The 21,084-nt window shown below is 52.0% G+C and overlaps 1 protein-coding gene across 1 annotated transcript in view; it reads left to right on the plus strand.

Annotated features, from left to right (window-relative positions):
- The first annotated feature begins 608 nt into the window (after window positions 1-608).
- The window catches only part of CNN2 (calponin 2), a 103,195-nt gene continuing 82,719 nt past the window's right edge, over window positions 609-21,084 (plus strand). The window contains exon 1 of the mRNA XM_075314623.1: window positions 609-724. Within this exon, the coding sequence (XP_075170738.1) occupies window positions 620-724 (105 nt within the window). The 5' untranslated portion in view covers window positions 609-619. The remainder of the gene's footprint in view (window positions 725-21,084) is intronic.

The raw sequence follows: 21,084 nt of genomic DNA on the forward strand, positions 1-21,084 counted from the left end.
CACCCAGGTCTGGGAACCCCTCTAAGTAACGACATGATGATCCCCACCCACTGGGTCTCATTACCCAAGGACCGAGGCCGGAGAGTGAAAAGAAGCCTGCAACTCTCCCTAAATGTCCGAAATAGGTTTTTCTCCCCCGAGAATTTATCAGGGAGCATCACCGTGGGTTCGGGGGAGGTGAGTTGGACATCAGTGGGACTATGCTGTCCTACAGTTTGTGAGGTAGCTGCCACTGAGGTGGCCCTCGCAGAAGTGGAGACCTCACTCTGCAGCATATTGTGTGAAGCTACCAGGGTGCGATGCTCTGCAGCCAACTCCTGTACCAGCTGCGTAAGGTTGGCTACTTGCTCGCACAAAGTACTAAGTGGATCCATTACAGTTTTTTATCCTGAAAAAATGGATCCCACTACCAAGGAAAAACTGGCTTTTTTTTTTTTTCTTTTTCCTATGGGAAGATAAAGCCTATTGGGACCGGCTATACTGTCAGGCTGCCAGCAGGGGGAGCTGGAGTCCTGCAGGGAAAGACACTACGCAGAGCTGAATGAGTAAGAAGGGGAACTCCCAGGGTGTGCTAATGCAGTCTCTTCTAGCCTCAGCCGGACAGCTGAAGCTGTGGAGCATGCGGAGAATGGTCAGACGGGTAGCAGGAGGACCGGAGGAACTAGCAATGGAGGAGTCGAGATCAGGCAGAGTTCAGTACCAGAGGAAAGAACCGAGTGGGGAGGTAGGAGAGGGGGGAACAACCGGGGCTATTGTGGGAAGGAAGGAGGTGGGACAGAGTAATGGCAGAACAACTAGGGAACAGAACACAGACAGAGGCTTAAGGCCCCGTCACACTAAGCAACATCGCTAGCAACATCGCTGGTAACGAACAACTTTTGTGACGTTGCTAGCGATGTTGCTGTGTGTGACATCCAGCAACAACCTGGCCCCTGCTGTGAGGTCGTTGGTTGTTGCTGAATGTCCTGGGCCATTTTTTAGTTGTTGCTGTCCTGCTGTGAAGCACAGATCGCTGTGTGTGACAGCGAGACAGCAACAACTAATGTGCAGTGAGCAGGGAGCCAGCTTCTGCTGAGGCTGGTAACTAATGTAAACATCGGGTAACCAAGAAGCCCTGTCCTTGGTTACCCGATATTTACCTTTGATACCAGCCTCCTCCGCTCTCACTGCCTGTGCTGCCGGCTCCTGCTCTGTGCACATGTAGCTGCAGCACACATCAGGTAATTAACCCGATGTGTGCTGTAACTAGGAGAGCAAGGAGCCAGCACTAAGCAGTGTGCGCTGCTCCCTGCTCTGTGCACATTTAGCTGCAGCACACATCGGGTTAATTAACCTGATGTGTGCTGTAACTAGGAGACTGGGGGCTGGTCACTGGTTGCTGGTGAGCTCACCAGCAACTCGTGTAGCCACGCTCCAGCGATCCCTGCCAGGTCAGGTTGCTGGTGGGATCGCTGGAGCGTCGCAGTGTGACAGCTCACCAGCAACCTCCTAGCAACTTACCAGCGATCCCTATCGTTGTTGGGATCGCTGGTAAGTTGCTTAGTGTGACTGGACCTTTAGGGCACAGAGAGGGAATGGATAACGATCACACTTATAGGGACCAGCAATCACAGGCAAAGCAGGGCTAAGCTTATAGCCAGCGCTGGTTCACTGGAGATGACAGTATTTAAAGCATCCCAGCTGCGGAAGTGAGGCCCGGGAGTAGGCTCCACTCCCTAGCAATTGTGGACGGGGAGGGGAAACCGTGACTGTTAGCTTCATTGAATCAAATGTGCTTTTCTTTCAAAAATAAGGAAATATCTAAGTGACCATAAACTTTTGAACTGCAGTGTATCTCTCGGATTTATGGGCATAAATTTTCAAAGTTTGAAAATTGCTAAATTTTTGTCAAATTTCCAAAATTTTTACAAATAAATGCAAAAAATATTGTCCTAAATTTACTACAATCATGAAGTACAATATATCACGAAAAAACAATGTCAGAATCGCTGGGGTCCGTTGAAGCGTTCCAGAGATATAAGTTGGATATTCTTTTTGTGTGGCAGGGCTCAGCGTAGCAGCTTGACCAATTTATGCAGCAACTAAATTCCAACAGTTTTAACATCAAATTAACTTATAAAAGTAGTAGTAGCATGATTGACTTCCTAGATGTCCAAATTGATAACAACTCGTTGGTCCAAACAGACGTGTTTCGTAAAGACACGTCCATTAAAGGTCTACTACATGCCTCATCCACCCATAACCCATGTACTATTTGCGCCATCCCGAACGGCTGATTTGTGAGGATGAGGCATATCTGCTCGTCCAACAGCATGTTTGAGGCACAATCAGCCGATCTCTGTGGGCGCTTTCAAGATAGGGGATACAACAATAGGTGCATTAGGCATGGCTATAATACGGCCAAAAAGACCCGTAGGACACAATTGCTAGCATATACCCCTAGAAAACAGGAGACCTCAGACTCCAAGGTCAGGTTTATTGGCATATACAATCGGGAGTGGGAGACAATGCGTGGTATTCTGAGCAGACGCTGGTCTGTATTAATGACGGACCCTGTCTTGGTGGATGCACTCACTCAGAACCCACTCATGACAGCTAGACGGGCCAGAAACTTGAAGGACTTGCTAGTGAAAAGCCATTACGTCCCTCCGAGGCATAATACCTTTGGCATGCGTGTTCCCACACTAGGATGTTTTCAGTGTGGACATTGTGTGGCCTTTGTGAATGTACTCCACAGCTCTTTATTCCATTCCTTAGATGGTCAAAAGAAATTTGACTTCAGAGACTATATCACATAAGGTACTACACATGTAGTGTATTTTGCCACATGCACATGCTCCCTGATCTGTGTGGGCCTTGCGTCCCGTGAGTTTCGCATTATGGTCACGGAACATTTGAGGGACATTGTTGCTGCCAGGTCAATAACGGATACCACCTTGCTAAAAACTTTGCCTAGACACTTCAAGTCTCACCACTCCTGTCACTCCTCTCATTTAAAAATTAGAGGTATTGATGTAATCCATGGGGAATTCAGAGGTAATGACCTTAAAAAAACGACTTGCAAAGTATGAGACAAAATGGATAATCACACTGGACACTTTGTTCCTAAGGGACTTAATGAGTCCATAAGTTATGCCTCCTTTCTCTAGAAACATGAGCATGTCATAATTTGGTACTCTCCTTATATTCTTACATGTATATAGGTATCTATTGGTTCATGTACAATGATAAATGCCAGTCTTAACGGTCATTTCCTCATCCCTCATTTTTATGTTTTTATGCATATTTTAAAAAAACTTGTGGTCCCTACAAGCGCCATATCTGACATTCTGCAAACTTTTCTCAATTTACATAGGAACCGGTATAAAGCTATGGCAACGAGATTACAGCGAACGCCTCCTTATTAAAGAGAAAGTGGATACCACTGAATACCTATAGAAAGTTCTTCCCTTAGCTGATTTATTTTTGTCCAGCCGAATCCTTGTTGCATCTTTGTTCCTCTTGCAGTGTCTGATCTGATCTCACTATGCACCTGCATGGATCTGTGACCTGTCTCTCTGGCTTGATTACTGCTGTCTGTACGTATTGCGCATGCGTGGGAGCCTGGGTGATGTGTCCCTGTTCCTGCCCATGCATGAACAGACGTGACAGCGGGACGGCCAGCGAGACCCATCATACCGATATGCGCATGCGCCGCCAGGGGATTTTTGGACTTCGGACACCACTGTCAGATATTTAAACTTGGCGTCTGGTGGGATCACGTTACTGAGCCTCTTTCCATGATGAAGTAAAGAAAATCACCCCTGCGAAATGTGCTGAGGTCATCACACTGGGAGCAGCTGTTCATATTTCTGCTTGTAAGTGCGGCATTGCTCACACTTTGCTCACACATTGGAAATAATATACTTGATTACTGTACTGATCAGCGTCATTCAACAATCATGGACTTTAAATAGAGATGTTTACTGATATTATGGTATAATAAGTCACTTGACATCTTGACTCTGGTCTGTTTGTAATTGACCCAACTTTGGGATGTATATTCTGATTATGTTTCTGTACACTATGTGGCTACAATCTGGTTTTCTATTATTTGGCTACTTCCCCAGATTTTAATGAGTGCGTATTTTAACATAATTTGTCACCATGTCTTAATAACATAAATTTAATTATGTATATTGTGTGACGCCCTGGACTAGCCAGGTAGTCACAGATAGCGCCCCGCACAACACCTGTCCCACATAAGGTAACACCAGCCAACCACATTAAAATCTAGTCACCTCCTTCAGAGCTTGATGAAAACACCAAGGGGCAGAGCCAGGTGGTTGGCCACGCCCACTGAGGAGTTCAGAGGGCCTGAGGCAGGAAACACACAGTGCAGTCAGAGTTTGAGTGTTGAGCAGTGAGGTCAGGCCTGTGGTACAGGCCTGTGACAGACTGACAGGTGCCGGCGTCGGAGCCCTGGTACCTTGGCTAGGAGGCATACAGTGGCCTAGCCTGCAGGAGTCAGGAAGATGGCTCAGTGGAACCATGGTGGACCGGGACAGCGTAGTGGCCTGCCGATACCGACCCGGGGAAATGATTCGGAAACCGGAGCACACAGGGGGGTACTCAGACCCTGAAACGAGGTCCAGAAGCCACTGGACTGAGTTAATCAACTGGACTTTAGGTCCTTTCCCACCCAAGTCCCGACTGAAGACAACAGCCCACCGAGGGGGATAGAAAGCCACCGCACAGGCAGAGAGATCCCACGGGCCAGCGTCTGCGGGCAAACAGGCTCCTCCGACATATACAAAGCCGGGGAGCAGACTCCCGTTGCTGAAGCGCGGGCAGTCTACACATACACTACATGGTGCAGGAGAAAGGCAAAGACCACCGAAGCGGGTGGGGGACCAGACGCAGCCGGCTGCAGGCACCGACCACCATCAACTTTGTTCATCAGAGACTTGTGTGTGTCAATAACAGTGAGTACAACCGTGCCATCCGGCCGCGCACCGCCCTGCATCGCCCAGCTACTCTCCCCAATGGGTCCCGGGGCCACGATCCCTGCCCACAGAGGGGTTAACATCTTGCTGCATCACCATCTCCCTTGGGTGCCCGGTAACCACAGCGGTGGTGTCTACACCTTCACCACATCCCGTGGGTGGCGTCACAAACTCAAACATGGGTCCGGCCGTGCACCTACCTGCCTCCTAAGTAGCGCCAGCACCCTTTCAGAGCGAAGTGAACCCGGGTCCGGAGGCGCTCGAGCCACCCACCAACGAGCCCGGATCCGAGCGGCTCGGCTGTAGCCGAGCACGGGGCGGTACACATCGACTCTTCTGGCGTCACAAACAGGATACTTACCTATTCACATACCTAGTGAAGTGCGCCTTGAAGTGAAGTCAGCGGTGATCCGTTGCGAGCCCACAGCACCGGAACCCGCGCCCGGAACAGCGGCGTGGGTGGAATCCCGGACGACATTGATGTGTCGCCATCTGCAGGCCCAGGTGCGATTCCTAGTGGAGCGGTGGGTGGCCGAGATGGAGGAGATAGCTGCGGCCGTGTGGGTACGTAAAGTGGAGGCAATTTTGGAGGAGCGGGAAAGCAACCCACGCCCCTGTGTCCCCGAGGGACCGTCCGACGCGGCTGAGGGACCCGGTCTGCCCCTGCCCTCTATGTTGCCTCCCTCACCTCCCGTACTGGCTGCCGCCGCTCCCCCACTTGGTCTGCTGCCCCGACACCGGCAGCAGAGCCCATGCAATCTGCCCGTGAGGTCCCGCCCGTGGAAGCAGCCCAAGGATGGCCAGTCATCCGGCCGGTGCCAATACCACTCCCCTGGAAGACCCATCTCCAGAGGATGCCCGCTCCCGGTGTGGACCCGCCAGTCCCGGAAGCGATCGCGCCCAAGGTGATCCAGGCCCCGCAGTCCACCCGGCCAAGATGGAGGTGGCCGTTGTCCAGAAGCCAGCCCAGCAGGTAAAGCTGACCGCTCCCACAAACCAGGCCTCAGCTGAGGCATTGCAGGGTTGCCGCTGCAAGGCAGCACAGCAGGCCATGACACAGCGGAGTTCCCCAGTCCAGAAGGTGCCGATCATAGCCGGCACGGGGGAGCTCCAGCTGGGCCCGACCACCGCGCAAAGGGAGCAGGCAGACGCTCCATATTGGGAGTGGCAGCAGCGCCAGCTGGTCCGGGAGATTGCGGCACGTGAGAGGCAGAAGTCAGAGGTGCTGGCCCGGACCATCAGGGAAAAAGAGAACCTCCGCAGCGCCACCTATCAGGTACGGGGCCCGACCTACGAAGGCCAAGTCCGGCAATTTGACCGCAACCGTGGATGGGGGTTTATATATGAGCCTGGCCTGGAGGCGGAAGTGTTTGTGTCCCGCAGGGACGTGTACCCGCACCTGCCCGTAGGTCACCCGGACCGTGACCTGGAGCCCAGAGAGCTGGTGAGCTACACCCGGCATTGCGGGGAGAGGGGCTGGTTCGCCCTTATTGTGAAGAAGCCAGTCCCCTCCCCCGCCATACAGTCCCAAGGATGAAGAAGCTTGTTAAAGGAGGTAGCGGTTCCCGGCCACCATACTACCTGTCCCCGTTGGGACTTTGTTGATGTTCCCGTTTTAAAATGAACAAGGCTGAGAAATTGCAGGCCACCCAACAACTTTTGGGCTTGTAAATAATCCCGGACCACCCTTTCAGGTCCTACAGCCCCCGGGGAGGCTGGTTGGAGGAACGGCCTGCGGCAGAGGAGGCCGAGGTCCCGTCACCATTGCAACCGGTGACTACCCTCCGGGTCAGGGGTCGCCTGGACGTGGGACCTCTGGGAGACTGCCGGGTATGGAACTTTGTACCCCATCCGTATGGGCAACACCCGGACCCGTTCTTGTTTCCTGGACTGGGGAAAAGGGATGCTGACCTGTTTTTGGAGGCAGCATCAAGGTTCAGATTTGTTTGGGTGGGCAACTGAAAGGACCCGGTCCCGTCCCGTTCCCAGTTTAATAAAAATGTGTTTTTATATGTTTGCAACGTTTAAGTGACATGCCTCCCACAAGGGAAGAAACAAAAACTTTCATAATTGTATAAATGTTATTATACTTGTAAATATGTTTTTATCTTTTTCAGTTCAGAAAAATAAAGGGTGGTGGTCGGACAGCCCGTGGACGGTCTGTAGTTAACCAAGGGGGAGTGTGATGCCCTGGACTAGCCAGGTAGTCACAGATAGCGCCCCGCACAACACCAGTCCCACATAATGTAACACCAGCCAACCACATTAATACCTAGTCACCTCCCTTAGAGCTTCATGAACACACCAGGGGGGAGCCAGGTGGTTGGCCACGCCCACCGAGGAGTTCAGAGGGCCTGAGGCAGGAAACACACAGTGCAGTCAGAGTTTGAGTATTGAGCAGTGAGGAGTAGTGATGAGCGAGTACTAAAAAGCTCGGGTGCTCGAGGCTCGGGCCGAGCATCCCAAGATACTCGTGTACTCGGCCCGAGCACCGAGCCCAATGTTATCCTATGGGAGACCCGAGTATTTTTGTGAAATGACCCCCGGCAGCATGTAGAAACCCTAAAAATGGCACAAAAGTCTCAGAAGAGTGCTCAAATGACATGGCAACAGCATGGGGAAGACCCCTTGAAGCATTTATCACTCAAAAGTCACAGCTGTGAACAATTTTGTCCGCGTTTTACGCCATTTTTACGGACTCACCAGAAAACCTTCCAAAATGACACCAAAATGAATTTTTATGGCGGAAATGTTAAGGGCACATACCCAATAGTGAGATAGAGCTAATGTATGTTACTTTTTGAGATTAATACATGAAAGATTTTACGTAAAACATTGTGTGGCACTCCGATGTCCCTGAGAAGAGACGTACATAAAGGCCTCTGAGTCTAATGTGCCCATTTTGAGGAAGTGAGTCTTTGTAGTATTTTCCTTTGCCAAAAATTGGGAGGCTCCACGTTGTCCCTGGATAGAGACGTGCATGAGGGCCTCAAAACATTAAGTGTCCATTGTCAGGAAGTGGGTGTATTATAGTATAGCCCTTTGGCAGGGCAGCCAAAAATTAGGAGGCTCCACGTTGTCCCTGGATGGAGACGTGCATGAGGGCCTCAAAACATTAAGTGTCCATTGTCAGGAAGTGGGTGTATTATAGTATAGCCCTTAGGCAGGGCAGCCAAAAATTGGGAGGCTCCACGTTGTCCCTGGATAGAGACGTGCATGATGGCTTGTAAACCTGAAGTGCCCATTGTAAGGAAGTGGGTCTATTGTAGTATAGCCCTTTGGCAGGGCAGCCAAAAATTGGGAGGCTCCACGTTGTCCCTGGATAGAGACGTGCATGAGGGCCTCAAAACATTAAGTGTCCATTGTCAGGAAGTGGGTGTATTATAGTATAGCCCTTAGGCAGGGCAGCCAAAAATTGGGAGGCTCCACGTTGTCCCTGGATAGAGACGTGCATGATGGCCTGTAAACCTGAAGTGCCCATTGTAAGGAAGTGGGTCTATTGTAGTATAGCCCTTTGGCAGGGCAGCCAAAAATTGGGAGGCTCCACGTTGTCCCTGGATAGAGACGTGCATGAGGGCCTCAAAACATTAAGTGTCCATTGTCAGGAAGTGGGTGTATTATAGTATAGCCCTTAGGCAGGGCAGCCAAAAATTGGGAGGCTCCACGTTGTCCCTGGATAGAGACGTGCATGAGGGCCTCAAAACATTAAGTGTCCATTGTCAGGAAGTGGGTGTATTATAGTATAGCCCTTAGGCAGGGCAGCCACAAATTGGGAGGCTCCACGTTGTCCCTGGATAGAGACGTGCATGAGGGCCTCAAAACATTAAGTGTCCATTGTCAGGAAGTGGGTGTATTATAGTATAGCCCTTAGGCAGGGCAGCCAAAAATTGGGAGGCTCCACGTTGTCCCTGGATAGAGACGTGCATGATGGCCTGTAAACCTGAAGTGCCCATTGTAAGGAAGTGGGTCTATTGTAGTATAGCCCTTTGGCAGGGCAGCCAAAAATTGGGAGGCTCCACGTTGTCCCTGGATAGAGACGTGCATGAGGGCCTCAAAACATTAAGTGTCCATTGTCAGGAAGTGGGTGTATTATAGTATAGCCCTTAGGCAGGGCAGCCAAAAATTGGGAGGCTCCACGTTGTCCCTGGATAGAGACGTGCATTAGGGCCTCAAAACATTAAGTGTCCATTGTCAGGAAGTGGGTGTATTATAGTATAGCCCTTAGGCAGGGCAGCCAAAAATTGGGAGGCTCCACGTTGTCCCTGGATAAAGACGTGCATGAGGGCCTCAAAACATTAAGTGTCCATTGTCAGGAAGTGGGTGTATTATAGTATAGCCCTTAGGCAGGGCAGCCAAAAATTGGGAGGCTCCACGTTGTCACTGGATAGAGACGTGCATGAGGGCCTCAAAACATTGTTCCCATTGCAAAGGAGCGGGTCTCCTGTCGTTGTAATGTCCATTCTGCAAAGAATGGGCGAAAAAATTTACCACTGGGGGTATACCTGAAACAAAGGCCTAACTATTGTAACGGTCATCATGGTGGCGCATGAGGAGAAGGAGGAGCAGTCCAGCGATTATCCAAAGTCCAGAAGTGTGTACCCATGGGTGAGTGGAGGTACATGGCAAATTCCCGTTACAAACTTTAAATTCCGCTCTCATTTGCTGGTGGTGTGGTGAAGTCTGGCCCAATCCAACCCTTGTTCATCTTGATCAGAGTCAGCCTGTCAGCATTTTCAGTTGACAGGCGGGTGCGTTTATCTGTAATGATTCCACCTGCGGCACTAAAAACACGCTCTGACAAAACGCTAGCGGCAGGGCAGGCCAGGACTTCCAAGGCGTAGAGAGCCAATTCATGCCACGTGTCCACCTTGGATACCCAATAATTGTAAGGCACAGAGGAATGTCGGAGTACAGTTGTTCGATCTGCAAGGTACTCCTTGAGCATCTGGGCAAACTTAGGATTTCTTGTGGCACTACCCCGCACCTCAGGGGCTGTGGTACGTGAGGGGCTGAGAAAACTGTCCCACATCTTAAAGACTGTTCCCCTACCTCTGGCGGATTGGACTTGTGCCTCTCTCGGCTGTACGCCTTGGTTGTCCACTGATTCCTGACCTATGCCGCTAGCGTTTTGTGAGGGGAATGCTTTGCCTACTTCCGTGACTATGGCCTTCCGGAACTGCTGCATTTTGGTTGACCTCTCCGCCTCAGGAATAAGAGACATAAAGTTCTCCTTGTAGCGTGGGTCTAACAGTGTTACCAACCAGTAATGATTGTCGGCCAAGATGTTCTTAACGCGAGGGTCACGAGACAGGCAGCTTACCATAAAGTCAGCCATGTGCGCCAGACTCTTAACAGCCAGGATTTCAGTAGCCTGACCAACACGATGACTGAACATGCTGTCCTCCTCCTCCTCCTCCTCCTCATCTACCCTGTCCTCTGGCCATCCACGCTGAACCGAGGATATGACTGGTGTGCATGTCATATCCTTAATTTGGCCGGAGAGTTGCTCCATGTCTTCATCCTCCTCCTCGTCATAGTCCTCCACTGCACGTTGTGATGAGACGAGGCTGGGCTGTGTGTTATCACCCACACCCACTACTGTTTCTTGCTGCAACTCATCGCGCTCCGCCTGCAATGCATCATGTTTGTTTTTGAGCAGAGACCGTTTTAGAAGGCAGAGTAGCGGTATGGTGACGCTAATAATGGCGTCATCACCACTCACCATCTTGGTGGAGTCCTCAAAGTTTTGGAGGATGGTACATAGGTCGGACATCCATCTCCACTCCTCAGGTGTTATGTGTGGAGTTTGACCCATTTCCCGACGGCTTAGGTGATGCAGGTACTCAACAACTGCCCTCTTCTGCTCACATATCCTGACCAACATGTGCAGAGTTGAATTCCAACACGTGGGGACATCACACACCAGTCTGTGAGCCGGAAGATGCAAACGGCGCTGAAAGCCGGCAAGGCCGGCTGAAGCAGTAGGTGACTTTCGAAAATGTGCAGACAGGCGGCGAACTTTTACCAGCAGATCAGACAGCTCTGGGTATGACTTTAGAAACCGCTGAACCACGAGGTTGAGCACATGGGCCACGCATGGAACATGTGTCAGCTGGCCTCGCCTCAAAGCCGCCACCAGGTTCCGGCCATTGTCACACACGACCTTTCCTGGCTTTAGGTTCAGAAGTGTGAGCCAGTGATCTGCCTGCTGTTTCAGAGCTGTCCACACCTCTTCTGCATTGTGGGGTTTGTCACCTATGCAGATTAGCTTCAGCACAGCCTGTTGCCGCTTCGCCGAGGCAGTGCTGCAGTGCTTCCAGCTTGGGACTGGTGTGGAGGGTAAAGTGGATGAGGATGCGCAGGAGGAGGAGGAGGCTGAAGAGCATGACATTCCGGAGCTGTAGAGTGTGGGTGAAACCCCGACTGAGGTAGGGCCTGCAAACCTTGGTGTGGGAAGGACGTGTTCCGTCCCTCGCTCAGACTGGGTCCCAGCTTCCACAATATTAACCCAGTGTGCCGTCAACAAGATGTAGCGGCCTTGCCCACAAGCACTTGTCCACGTGTCTGTGGTTAGGTGGACTTTGGGTGAAACAGCGTTGTTCAGGGCACGTGTGATGTTTTGTGACACGTGGTTATGCAACGCGGGGACGGCACACCGGGAGAAATAGTGGCGGCTGGGGACCGAGTAACGTGGGACAGCTGCCGCCATCAGGTCGCGGAATGCTTCTGTCTCCACCAGCCTAAAAGGCAACATTTCCAGCGCAAGCAGTCGCGAAATGTTAGCATTTAGAACTGTGGCATGTGGGGCGTTGGCAGTGTATTTGCGCCTGCGTTCAAAGGTTTGCTGAATGGATAACTGAACGCTGCGCTGGGACAAGGACGTGCTTGATGATGGTGTTATTTCTGCGTAGGCAACTGCAGGTGCAGGACCGGAGGAGGCTTGTTCGCAGGCAGCATGGACAGGGGATTGGCTCGCATGCACAACCAGCGAAGACATAGCAGTGACATCAGCAAGCACTGCTCCTCGACTCTGTTGTACTTCCCACAAAGTCGGGTGCTTGGCTGACATGTGCCTGATCATGCTGGTGGTGTTCAGGCTGCTAGTTTTGGTACCCCTGCTGATGCTGGCACGGCAGGTGTTGCAAATGGCGTTTTTAGAATCATCTGGAGCCAACTTAAAAAACTGCCAGACTTGGGAAGACCTAACATTTGTACAGGCACCTTGTGTCGTGTTGTTGTTCCGGGGAACGGTTGCCTGACTTCTGCCTGGAGCCACCACCCTGCTTCTTACTGCCTGTTGGGATGCTACGCCTCCCTCCCCCTGTGCACTGCTGTCCTCGCTCTGCATATCCTCCTGCCAGGTTGGGTCAGTTACTGGATCATCCACCACGTCGTCTTCCTCTTCCGCACCCTGCTCCTCCTCCTAACTTCCTGACAATTGTGTCTCATCATCGTCCACCCCTTGTTGAGACACGTTGCCAACTTCGTGAGAACGTGGCTGCTTAAATATTTGGGCATCTGTACATACAATCTCCTCATGACCCACTTCAACATGAGATGGCGAGAGGCCAGAATGTGCGAATTGAAACGTGAACAGGTCTTCCGAGTGTCCAAGTGTGGGATCATTAATGTCCGAGGATGTGTACTCAGCCTTGTGGTAGGAAGGAGGATCAGGTTCTGAAATGTGCGGTGCAGTATCACGGCTACTGACACTTGACCGTGTGGAAGACAGAGTGTTTGTGGTGGTGCCAATCTGACTGGAAGCATTATCCGCTATCCAACTAACAACCTGTTGACACTGGTCTTGGTTCAAGAGCGGTGTACTGCTGCGGTCCCCAAGAATTTGGGACAGGACGTGCGAGCGACTAGATGTGGCCCTTTGTTGTGGCGAAATTAGAGCTTGCCCACGACCTCGGCCTCTGCCTGCACCACCATCACGTCCACTTCCTTGTTCCTTGCCAACGCCCTTGCGCATTTTGCAATGCTGTGCTGACGTGTATTCACTAGACTTGTGCGTTATATCCAAGTTTGTGCACCTGTACGCTGCCACCGACAGGCACACACGTGCGGTTTTTAAATGCAAGCACGGACGCACTAAGAACCTAACAGGTTTTTAGGAGCAAAAATTACTGAGAAGTCTGACACTATCAGCCACTGCTGACTGACGTGTATTATGTATAATCTTTGTTTATTAAGAAAAATACAATACAAATGACAAGAACCAAAGCATAGGATCAAATATTGCATACAAATTTGACTTACAAATCAATTCCTTAGAAATACAAAAAAAAGAGTCATGTAGACATATATCCTTCTGGAAAGTAGCAAAAGGCAATAACAGAGGGAAGGGAAGAAAGGAAGGGGACATACATATCTCAAGATCTTTCAATTACGAATGTTATCTGCCCCTCTCGTCCCCTCCACATTTGTTTGACTCTACTCCCTCTGTTTACTTTGGATAGGGTATTATTTCAAAACCAAAATATAATGAGAGGGAGTCTACGTACCCACTTGACTCGTATACCAGAACATTAGGCACTAAGAATGCAACTTAAGGTCAGGAAACAGGGTGAGAAAAAAAAAAAAAAAAAAAAAAAAAGGGGGGGGGGAAATGAGCTAGCAGTGAAGATAGTAACGACATAGAGAGAGAAAGAAGGTGAAGGGTGGGTAAGTCGAGGGGGAGGGATGTCCATGTTCTCCCAGGTGCGGCTGTTGGAGAAACCAGGCCCGGCCAGTATTCCCCTTCTATTCAAGGACCAAACAGTTCTCTATACGCATTTGTCTCTTTGAAAAGGATCCAAGGTTGCCAAATCTTTAAGAATTTCTCGCTGTCCTCTGTCACCTCCGCGGAAAGCTCCTCCATATAACATATGGAGGAGAGTTCCTGCTGCCATTCTTGCATAGAAGGAGACGTTGTCTTCCGCCAGTGTCTAGGTACCACCGAACGGGCTGCCGAAAGGCAGAATCTAAGTAAGTCTCCTTTTTGTGTCTTAATTGAGCCGGGCAACATGGACAGCAGAGAGATCTGTGGGGAGGGCAACACCCTCTCTCCAGAGATATTGGTATATGTCCGAAACACCTCTAGCCAGAAGGGTTTAATTAGTGGGCATTCCCACCATATATGCAGCATTGTCCCCGGGGAACTTCCACACCGCCAACACAGCTCAGATACAGAGGGGAAAATCCTATGCAGCTTCGCTGGGTACAGGTACCATCTTGATAAAATTTTGTAATTCTTTTCTTTCGCATAGCCTGCCGTGGCCAGCTTATGGGTAAACAGATATGCTTTCCGTTTTTCTTCTTCAGAAAAGGTGGTGCCCAATTCTATCTCCCATTGTGACATGAAGTGTGGATCCGTATCTGCCTCAGGAGCTGCCTGACTCAACAATTTATAAATTAATGATATTAAGTGAGAAGGTGGGGACTTCTGTATGAACAACCCTTCAAATGGAGTCAAGGAAGGGTTGGGTAGATGTTTCCATTTTCTCAATCTATTGCTTACAAGTGAGTGCAACTGTCTGTACTCTATCCATGATAATGAACAAGGGGGATCCAGACCCTGCAGATCCCCAAAGGACATGATGTCATGTCCTTTTAATACATGATGAATCCTAACATCATCATCTTTTCCCCAGCGCAAGAAAGTGGAACGGTCAGATCCCGGAGCAAATTCCGGATTGGAAAGGATCGGGGTGAGCAGGAGTGGAGGACCAGATAACGAACTTTTTTGTCGGGTCCGATCCCATTCTTTTAGTGTGGCCTTTACCAAGAAGTCAGCCGTAGGCAACTTTACTCCCTCTCGTGACTCCAACCAAGGTAGATACCGCAAGGGTACATGCGCTCCCCCTTGCTCTAATGCTACCCACTTCTTATGTTCAGCAAAAAAGTGCCAGTCAAACATGCGCATTAATAGAGTAGCCTGATGGTATCTACGGAGGTCTGGCAGTCCAGCCCCTCCCCTGTCCGTCGGTCTGGTTAAAGTATGATATTTTATTCTCGCCCTCGAGTGTCCCCATACAAACTTGATCAACGCCGATTTGAGTGTGCGGAAAAAGCTAGCGGGTGGAGATATGGGGACCGCTTGAAAAACATATAGGAACCGTGGGAGTACGTCCATCTTGAAAGAGTTGATACGTCCAAACCACGAAATAGGTTTTTTGTGGTATGATAGGAGATCTTTGAGTGTGCGTGTCAATAGGGTTTGATAATTTAACGCGTAGAGGAGAGAGAGGTCAGCCGGGATCTGTATGCCCAAATATTTAAGACTGACGTGTATTATACACTACACTTGTGCGTTATATAATAGTTTGGTAAAAACGCACACAAGTGCACCTGTACGCTGCCACCGACAGGCACACACGTGCGGTTTTTAAATGCAAGCACGGACGCACTAAGAACCTAACAGGTTTTTAGGAGCAAAAATTACTGAGAAGTCTGACACTATCTGGACTGTTTTAGACTGTGTACACCAGCCCCAGATATGATGAAGGCTGGTATACGGTCACCACTAGGAATGGCTATATACCCTGCCTGCCTGCCTGCCTGCCTGTATACTGCTACAATAGTCCTGACAAGGACTCTTCTGGTCACTAGCCTGTATTCCGACCTGGCTATACCCTGCCTGTATATAGCAACAATAGTCCTGCGAAGGACTCTGCTACTGTACTCCGACCTGGCTATACCCTGCCTGCCTGTATACAACTAGAATAGTCCTGAGAAGGACTTCTGGTCACACTGTTTGCAGCCCTGCTACGGAAATAGCTATAAAGGGCCGCAAACCTTTCCCTGAAGCAGCAACACTCTCCCTGCACTGACTGTCTGGATGGCTGTGAGCAGAGCACAGCGCGCCCGCCGGTATAAAGGCTCGGTCACGCTGTGCGGGCCGGCCAATCACTGCAATTCCACAACTAACAGGGCTGTGGCATTGCAGTGGTCTGCCAGCCAATCCCTGCATGAGGGCTGGCTCTCAAAAGAGCGCCAACATGCAGGGATGAAGACCACGAGTACAGCACGAGTATCGCGAGATTACTCGGTCCCCGCCGAGTAGCCCGAGTACAGTGATACTCGTGCGAGTACCGAGTAGTAACAAGCATGCTTGCTCATCACTAGTGAGGAGGTCAGGCCCGTGGTACAGGCCTGTGACAGACTGACAGTTGCCGGGGTCGGAGCCCTGGTACCTTGGCTAGGAGGCATACGGTGGCCTAGCCTTCTGGAGCCAGGAAGATGGCTCAGTGGAACAGTGGTGGACTGGGACAGGGTAGTGGCCTGCCGATACCGACCCGGGGAAATGATTCGGAAACCGGAGCACACAGGGGGGTACTCAGACCCTGAAACGAGGTCCAAAAGCCACTGGACTGAGTTAATCAACTGGACTTTAGGTCCTTTCCCACCCAAGTCCCGACTGAAGACAACAGCCCACCGAGGGGGATAGAAAGCCACCGCACAGGCAGAGAGATCCCACGGACCAGCGTCTACGGGCAAACGGGCTCCTCCGACATATACAAACCCGGGAAGCGGACTCCCGTCGCTGAAGAGCAGGCAATCTACACATACACTACACGGTGCAGGAGAAGGGTGCAGGGTAGTGGCCCGCCGGTACCGACCCGGAGAACCGATTCGGAAACTGGAGCACACAGGGGGTACTCAGACCCTGAAACAAGGTCCAGAAGCCACTGGACTGAGTTAATCAACTGATTGCGATCTGGAGTTTAGGTGCTTTCCCACCCAAGTCCCGACTGAAGACAACAGCCCACTGAGGGGGATAGAAAGCCACCGCATAGGCAGAGAGATCCCACGGACCAGCGTCTGCGGGCAAACGGGCTCCTCCGACACATACAAAGCCGGGAAGCGGACTCCCGTCGCTGAAGAGCAGGCAGTCTACACATACACTACACGGTGCAGGAGAAAGGCAAAGACCACCGAGCTGGCTGCGGGCACCGACCACCATGAAGTTTGTTCATCAGAGACTTGTGTGTGTCAATAACAGTGAGTACAACCGTGCCATCCGGCCGCGCACCACCCTGCACCGCCCAGCTACTCTCCCCAACGGGTCCCGGGGCCATCATCCCTGCCCACAGAGGGGTTAACATCTTGCTGCATCACCATCTCCCCCGGGTGCCCCGTAACCGCAGCGGTGGTGTCTACACCTTCACCACATCCTGTGGATGGCATCACGAACTCAAACACGGCTCCGGCCCTGTACCTACCTACCTACCCCCTAAGTAGCGCCAGCACCCTTTCAGAGCGAAGTGACCCGGGGTCCGGAGGCGCTCGAGCCACCCACCAACGAGCCCGGATCCAAGCGGCTCAGCTGCAGCCGAGCATGGGGCGGTACATATTGCACTATAAAAACTCATTTCTCTATGCATTATGTTGCCTATAGTGCATTGCTAGTTCTCAAGTCCCTGTATGTTACTGTGTGTATACCACAGTGCCATCTCGTCTGAACCATCACCACAGTGCCACCTCATCTTAGGCAGGCTTTGCACGCTGCGACATCGGTAACAATGTGTTACCGATGCTGCAGCGATAGTCCCGCCCCCGTCGCACGTGCAATATCTAGTGAAAGCTGCCGTAGCGATTATTATCGCTACGGCAGTTTCACACGCACATACCTGCCGTGCGACGTCCCTCTGGCCGGCGACCCGCCTCCTTCCTAAGGGGGCGGGTCGTGCCGCATCACAGCGACGTCACACGGCAGGCGGCCAATTGAAGTGGAGGGGCGGAGATGAGCAGGATGTAAACATCCCGCCCACCTCCGTCCTTCTCATAGCAGCCGGTGGCAGGTAAGGTGAAGTTCCTCGCTCCTGCAGCTTCACACACAGCGATGTGTGGTGCCGCAGGAGCGAGGAACAACATCGCACCTGTCGCTGCACCGGCATTATGGAAATGTCGGAGGCTGCAGCGATGATACGATAACGACGCTTTTGCGCTCGTTCATCGTATCATCTAGGATTTACACACTACGACATCGCAAGTGACGCCGGATGTGCGTCACTTTCGATTTGACCCCACCGACATCGCACCTGCGATGTCGTAGTGTGCAAAGCCGCCCTTAGTGTGATGCCCTGGCAAAACCAGGTAGTCACAGATGACTGTACCCCCATCAAGGGTACAGGAATCGCCTCCTCCTTGGGAATTAACACCACACATCCCACACACACAGGAACACAAGCCACAAATCCTAGTGCCCCCCCCCCCCCATGACAGCCAGGGCACACCAGTGGGCGGGAGCAGGCGGAAGGGAACTCCCACCTAGGGGTCTTGGGTTGACAAGGGGTGGGAACCAGTCAGTTCAGTTCAGGCAAGCTTCAAGCCCCTTTGTTAATTGACCAGCGAGACAAGGTACCAGGCCTTGTTCCCGAAGAGAGAAGCCCAGATAGAGCAGGCCGGCAGCCCAACGCGGGGGACAGGGTGTCCGCCAAGAACCCATTAAAGTCCCACGGGTCAGAGTCTGCGGGCAACGGCTCCCTCTGCGTACAAAGCTGCAGGGGAGCGGATTTCTCCCGTCCCAAGCGGGTTTAATCCACACACAGCAAGACAGTGCAGGAGGAAGGGTCCCTACTTTGTCAGCCCGTGTGCGGTACCAGCACACCCCTCCGGAAGCAACCGGCATCCGGCCTTGGTTTACAATACAGATTCTGTGTGAATTCTTCCTAATTGTGAGTACCCTGGTGTCATCTGGTCAAACTTGCCGGCAACGCCCCATCACTTCTCCCTACCTACACCTTGGCGGGGATACCAGCTTGTTACCCCCACACTATCGGTCCTGGACGCCGGCACCGAGAGGCAGCGGCAGTGCCACCATCCCATCACTGCAACCCATGGGTGGTGTCACAGACAATCTCCCCTGTAAATACCCCCCTTTTTCACTGTTGAAATGAGCATGAGGATGGGTGGTTGCACGAGCCTCAGGTCTGGTCACCACTCGAGCCCCAGACACGATCCCAGATCTGAGCGCCACTCGAGCAGCCCCGTTGCTGCAGCGGAGGCGGCACCCATCCGCGACAACACAAAGCCTGGCGTCACGAACAGGATTCTTACCCCATCAGCAGATGCCGTGCACCTTGCTTTGAATTCCGTGAAACGCTCCAAAATCTTGAACTGCCGCCATCTTGCTCACCATCTTTGGCGCCAAAACAACAACAGCATCATATTCTTCCCCGAAAAAGGTGCGAAGCCCCGCTCCCTGAGAATGCGGGCGGAACCCGGTGACTCCCAAAGCAGGAAGTCGCAAAGGACAGTGGGTCTCGCTAGACTGCTGTTGAAAACCAAGGGGGAAAGAGCGGAAGAATGTCGGCACCCGAAGGTGATGGTGGAGCCGCGGCCCCTGCAGCTGTGAAGGATGACAGAGAAGTGGCAGGCCCCGCACTGGTCGCAAGATTGGTGGACCCCGCGATCCCGGCGGTCACGCAAGTTATGCTGATTACTCTGCCTTATGTACTCGGTGCCGCCTGGCTGCCCCAGTATGACGGCCAACCTGACGCCCTGCAGGTATTCAAGAAAAAGATATGCACTGTTCTCGATATGTATGCAATGACCAGCAGGCAGCGTGCGTCTGTGGTGCTCGGACAGCTGACAGGTGCAGCCGAACAGGAGGTTGAGACATGGACTGATGAGGATCGGGCCTCTGTACCCGCCATATTTGATAAGCTGCAAATTGCCTTCGAAACCCGTACGGAGGCGGAGCTACGAATGAACTTTTATAACTGCAAGCAGCGTCCCCAGGACAGCATCCGGGACTACGCCCTGAGACTACAAACCGCTCTGCGTACCCTAAGGGCGGCTTTGCACGTTGCAACATCACACGTGCGATGTCGGTGGGGTCAAATCGAAAGTGACGCACATCCGGCGTCACTTTCGACATCGTTGTGTGTAAATTCTAGATGATACGATTAACGAGCGCAAAAGCGTCGTTATCGTATCATCGTTGCAGGCTCCGACTTTTCCATAATTATGCTGCCGAGACAGGTGCAATGCTGTTCCTCGTTCTTGTGGCAGCACACATCGCTGTGTGTTACGCCGCAGGAGCGAGGAACTTCACCTTACCTGCCGCCGGCGGCTCTACGGAAGGAAGGAGGTGGGCGGGATGTTTACATCCTGCTCATCTCCGCCCCTCCGCCGCTATTGGCCGCCTGCCGTGTGACGTCGCTATGACGCCGCACGACCCGCCCCCTTAGAAAGGAGGCGGGTCCCCGGCCAGAGCGACGGGCGCAGGGCAGGTGAGTGCATGTGAAGCTGGTGTAGCGATAGTTTTCGTTACGCCCGCTATCAAAAGATATCGTACCTGCGGCGGGGGCGGGGACTATCGCGTGCGACATCGCAGCATCGGCTTGCGATGTCTCAACGTGCAAAGCCCACCTAAGGCTCGTAGATCCAATCAACGAGCCGGAGAGAAACAAAATGATAGTGGAACAGTTCCTGCAGGGGCTGGGGTTGGCGGAGGACCGAAAACAGCTGTGGCTGTGGGCCCTAGAGCATCCAGACATAGACTTTGCAGTTTTAAAGGACCGAGCCATAAAGGCTCTGCAGGCCCCGAAAGCCAGTGACCCTACATCATCATCCTGGCTGGCAGGCACCTCACACTTGCTGGTGAAGCCCTCTCTACTGGCTTTACCAGCACTGTCAGTGCCAGCAGAGTCCCCAGGAGTTCCCGGTGATCTGAATTCCCAAGTGCAGCAGCTGAGCAAAGATGTCGCCAGGATCCTCGAGGCCATGCAGCTACAATCAAAGCCCAAGCCACCAGAGAAGATCCAGCTCGCCGACAGCCCTGAAGACATCCCCTGGATGCAGAGAAGGAGCAACAACCGGTATAGACAACCCGTTTGTTACAGGTGCAACAAGACTGGCCATTACTCCCATCGGTGTCCTTTAAATGGGCCACCCCTGAGGCCAAGGGCCAATCCTCAGAATTAGACCAACAAGGCCCAGCTGATTGGCGTGAGCGGTATGTCGGAGGCCGCCCCATCATCTCCCTTACCGTGGATGGGATCCCGATGTTCGCGTTCCTAGACTCCGGCTCACAGGTAACGACTATACCTCATGTACTGTATAAGCGTTACTGGTCTGATGACGACTTTACCCCGCCAGACTCTGGCCT

This window comes from Anomaloglossus baeobatrachus, chromosome 1 (genome assembly GCF_048569485.1).
Source record: "Anomaloglossus baeobatrachus isolate aAnoBae1 chromosome 1, aAnoBae1.hap1, whole genome shotgun sequence".
Lineage (NCBI taxonomy): Eukaryota > Metazoa > Chordata > Amphibia > Anura > Aromobatidae > Anomaloglossus > Anomaloglossus baeobatrachus.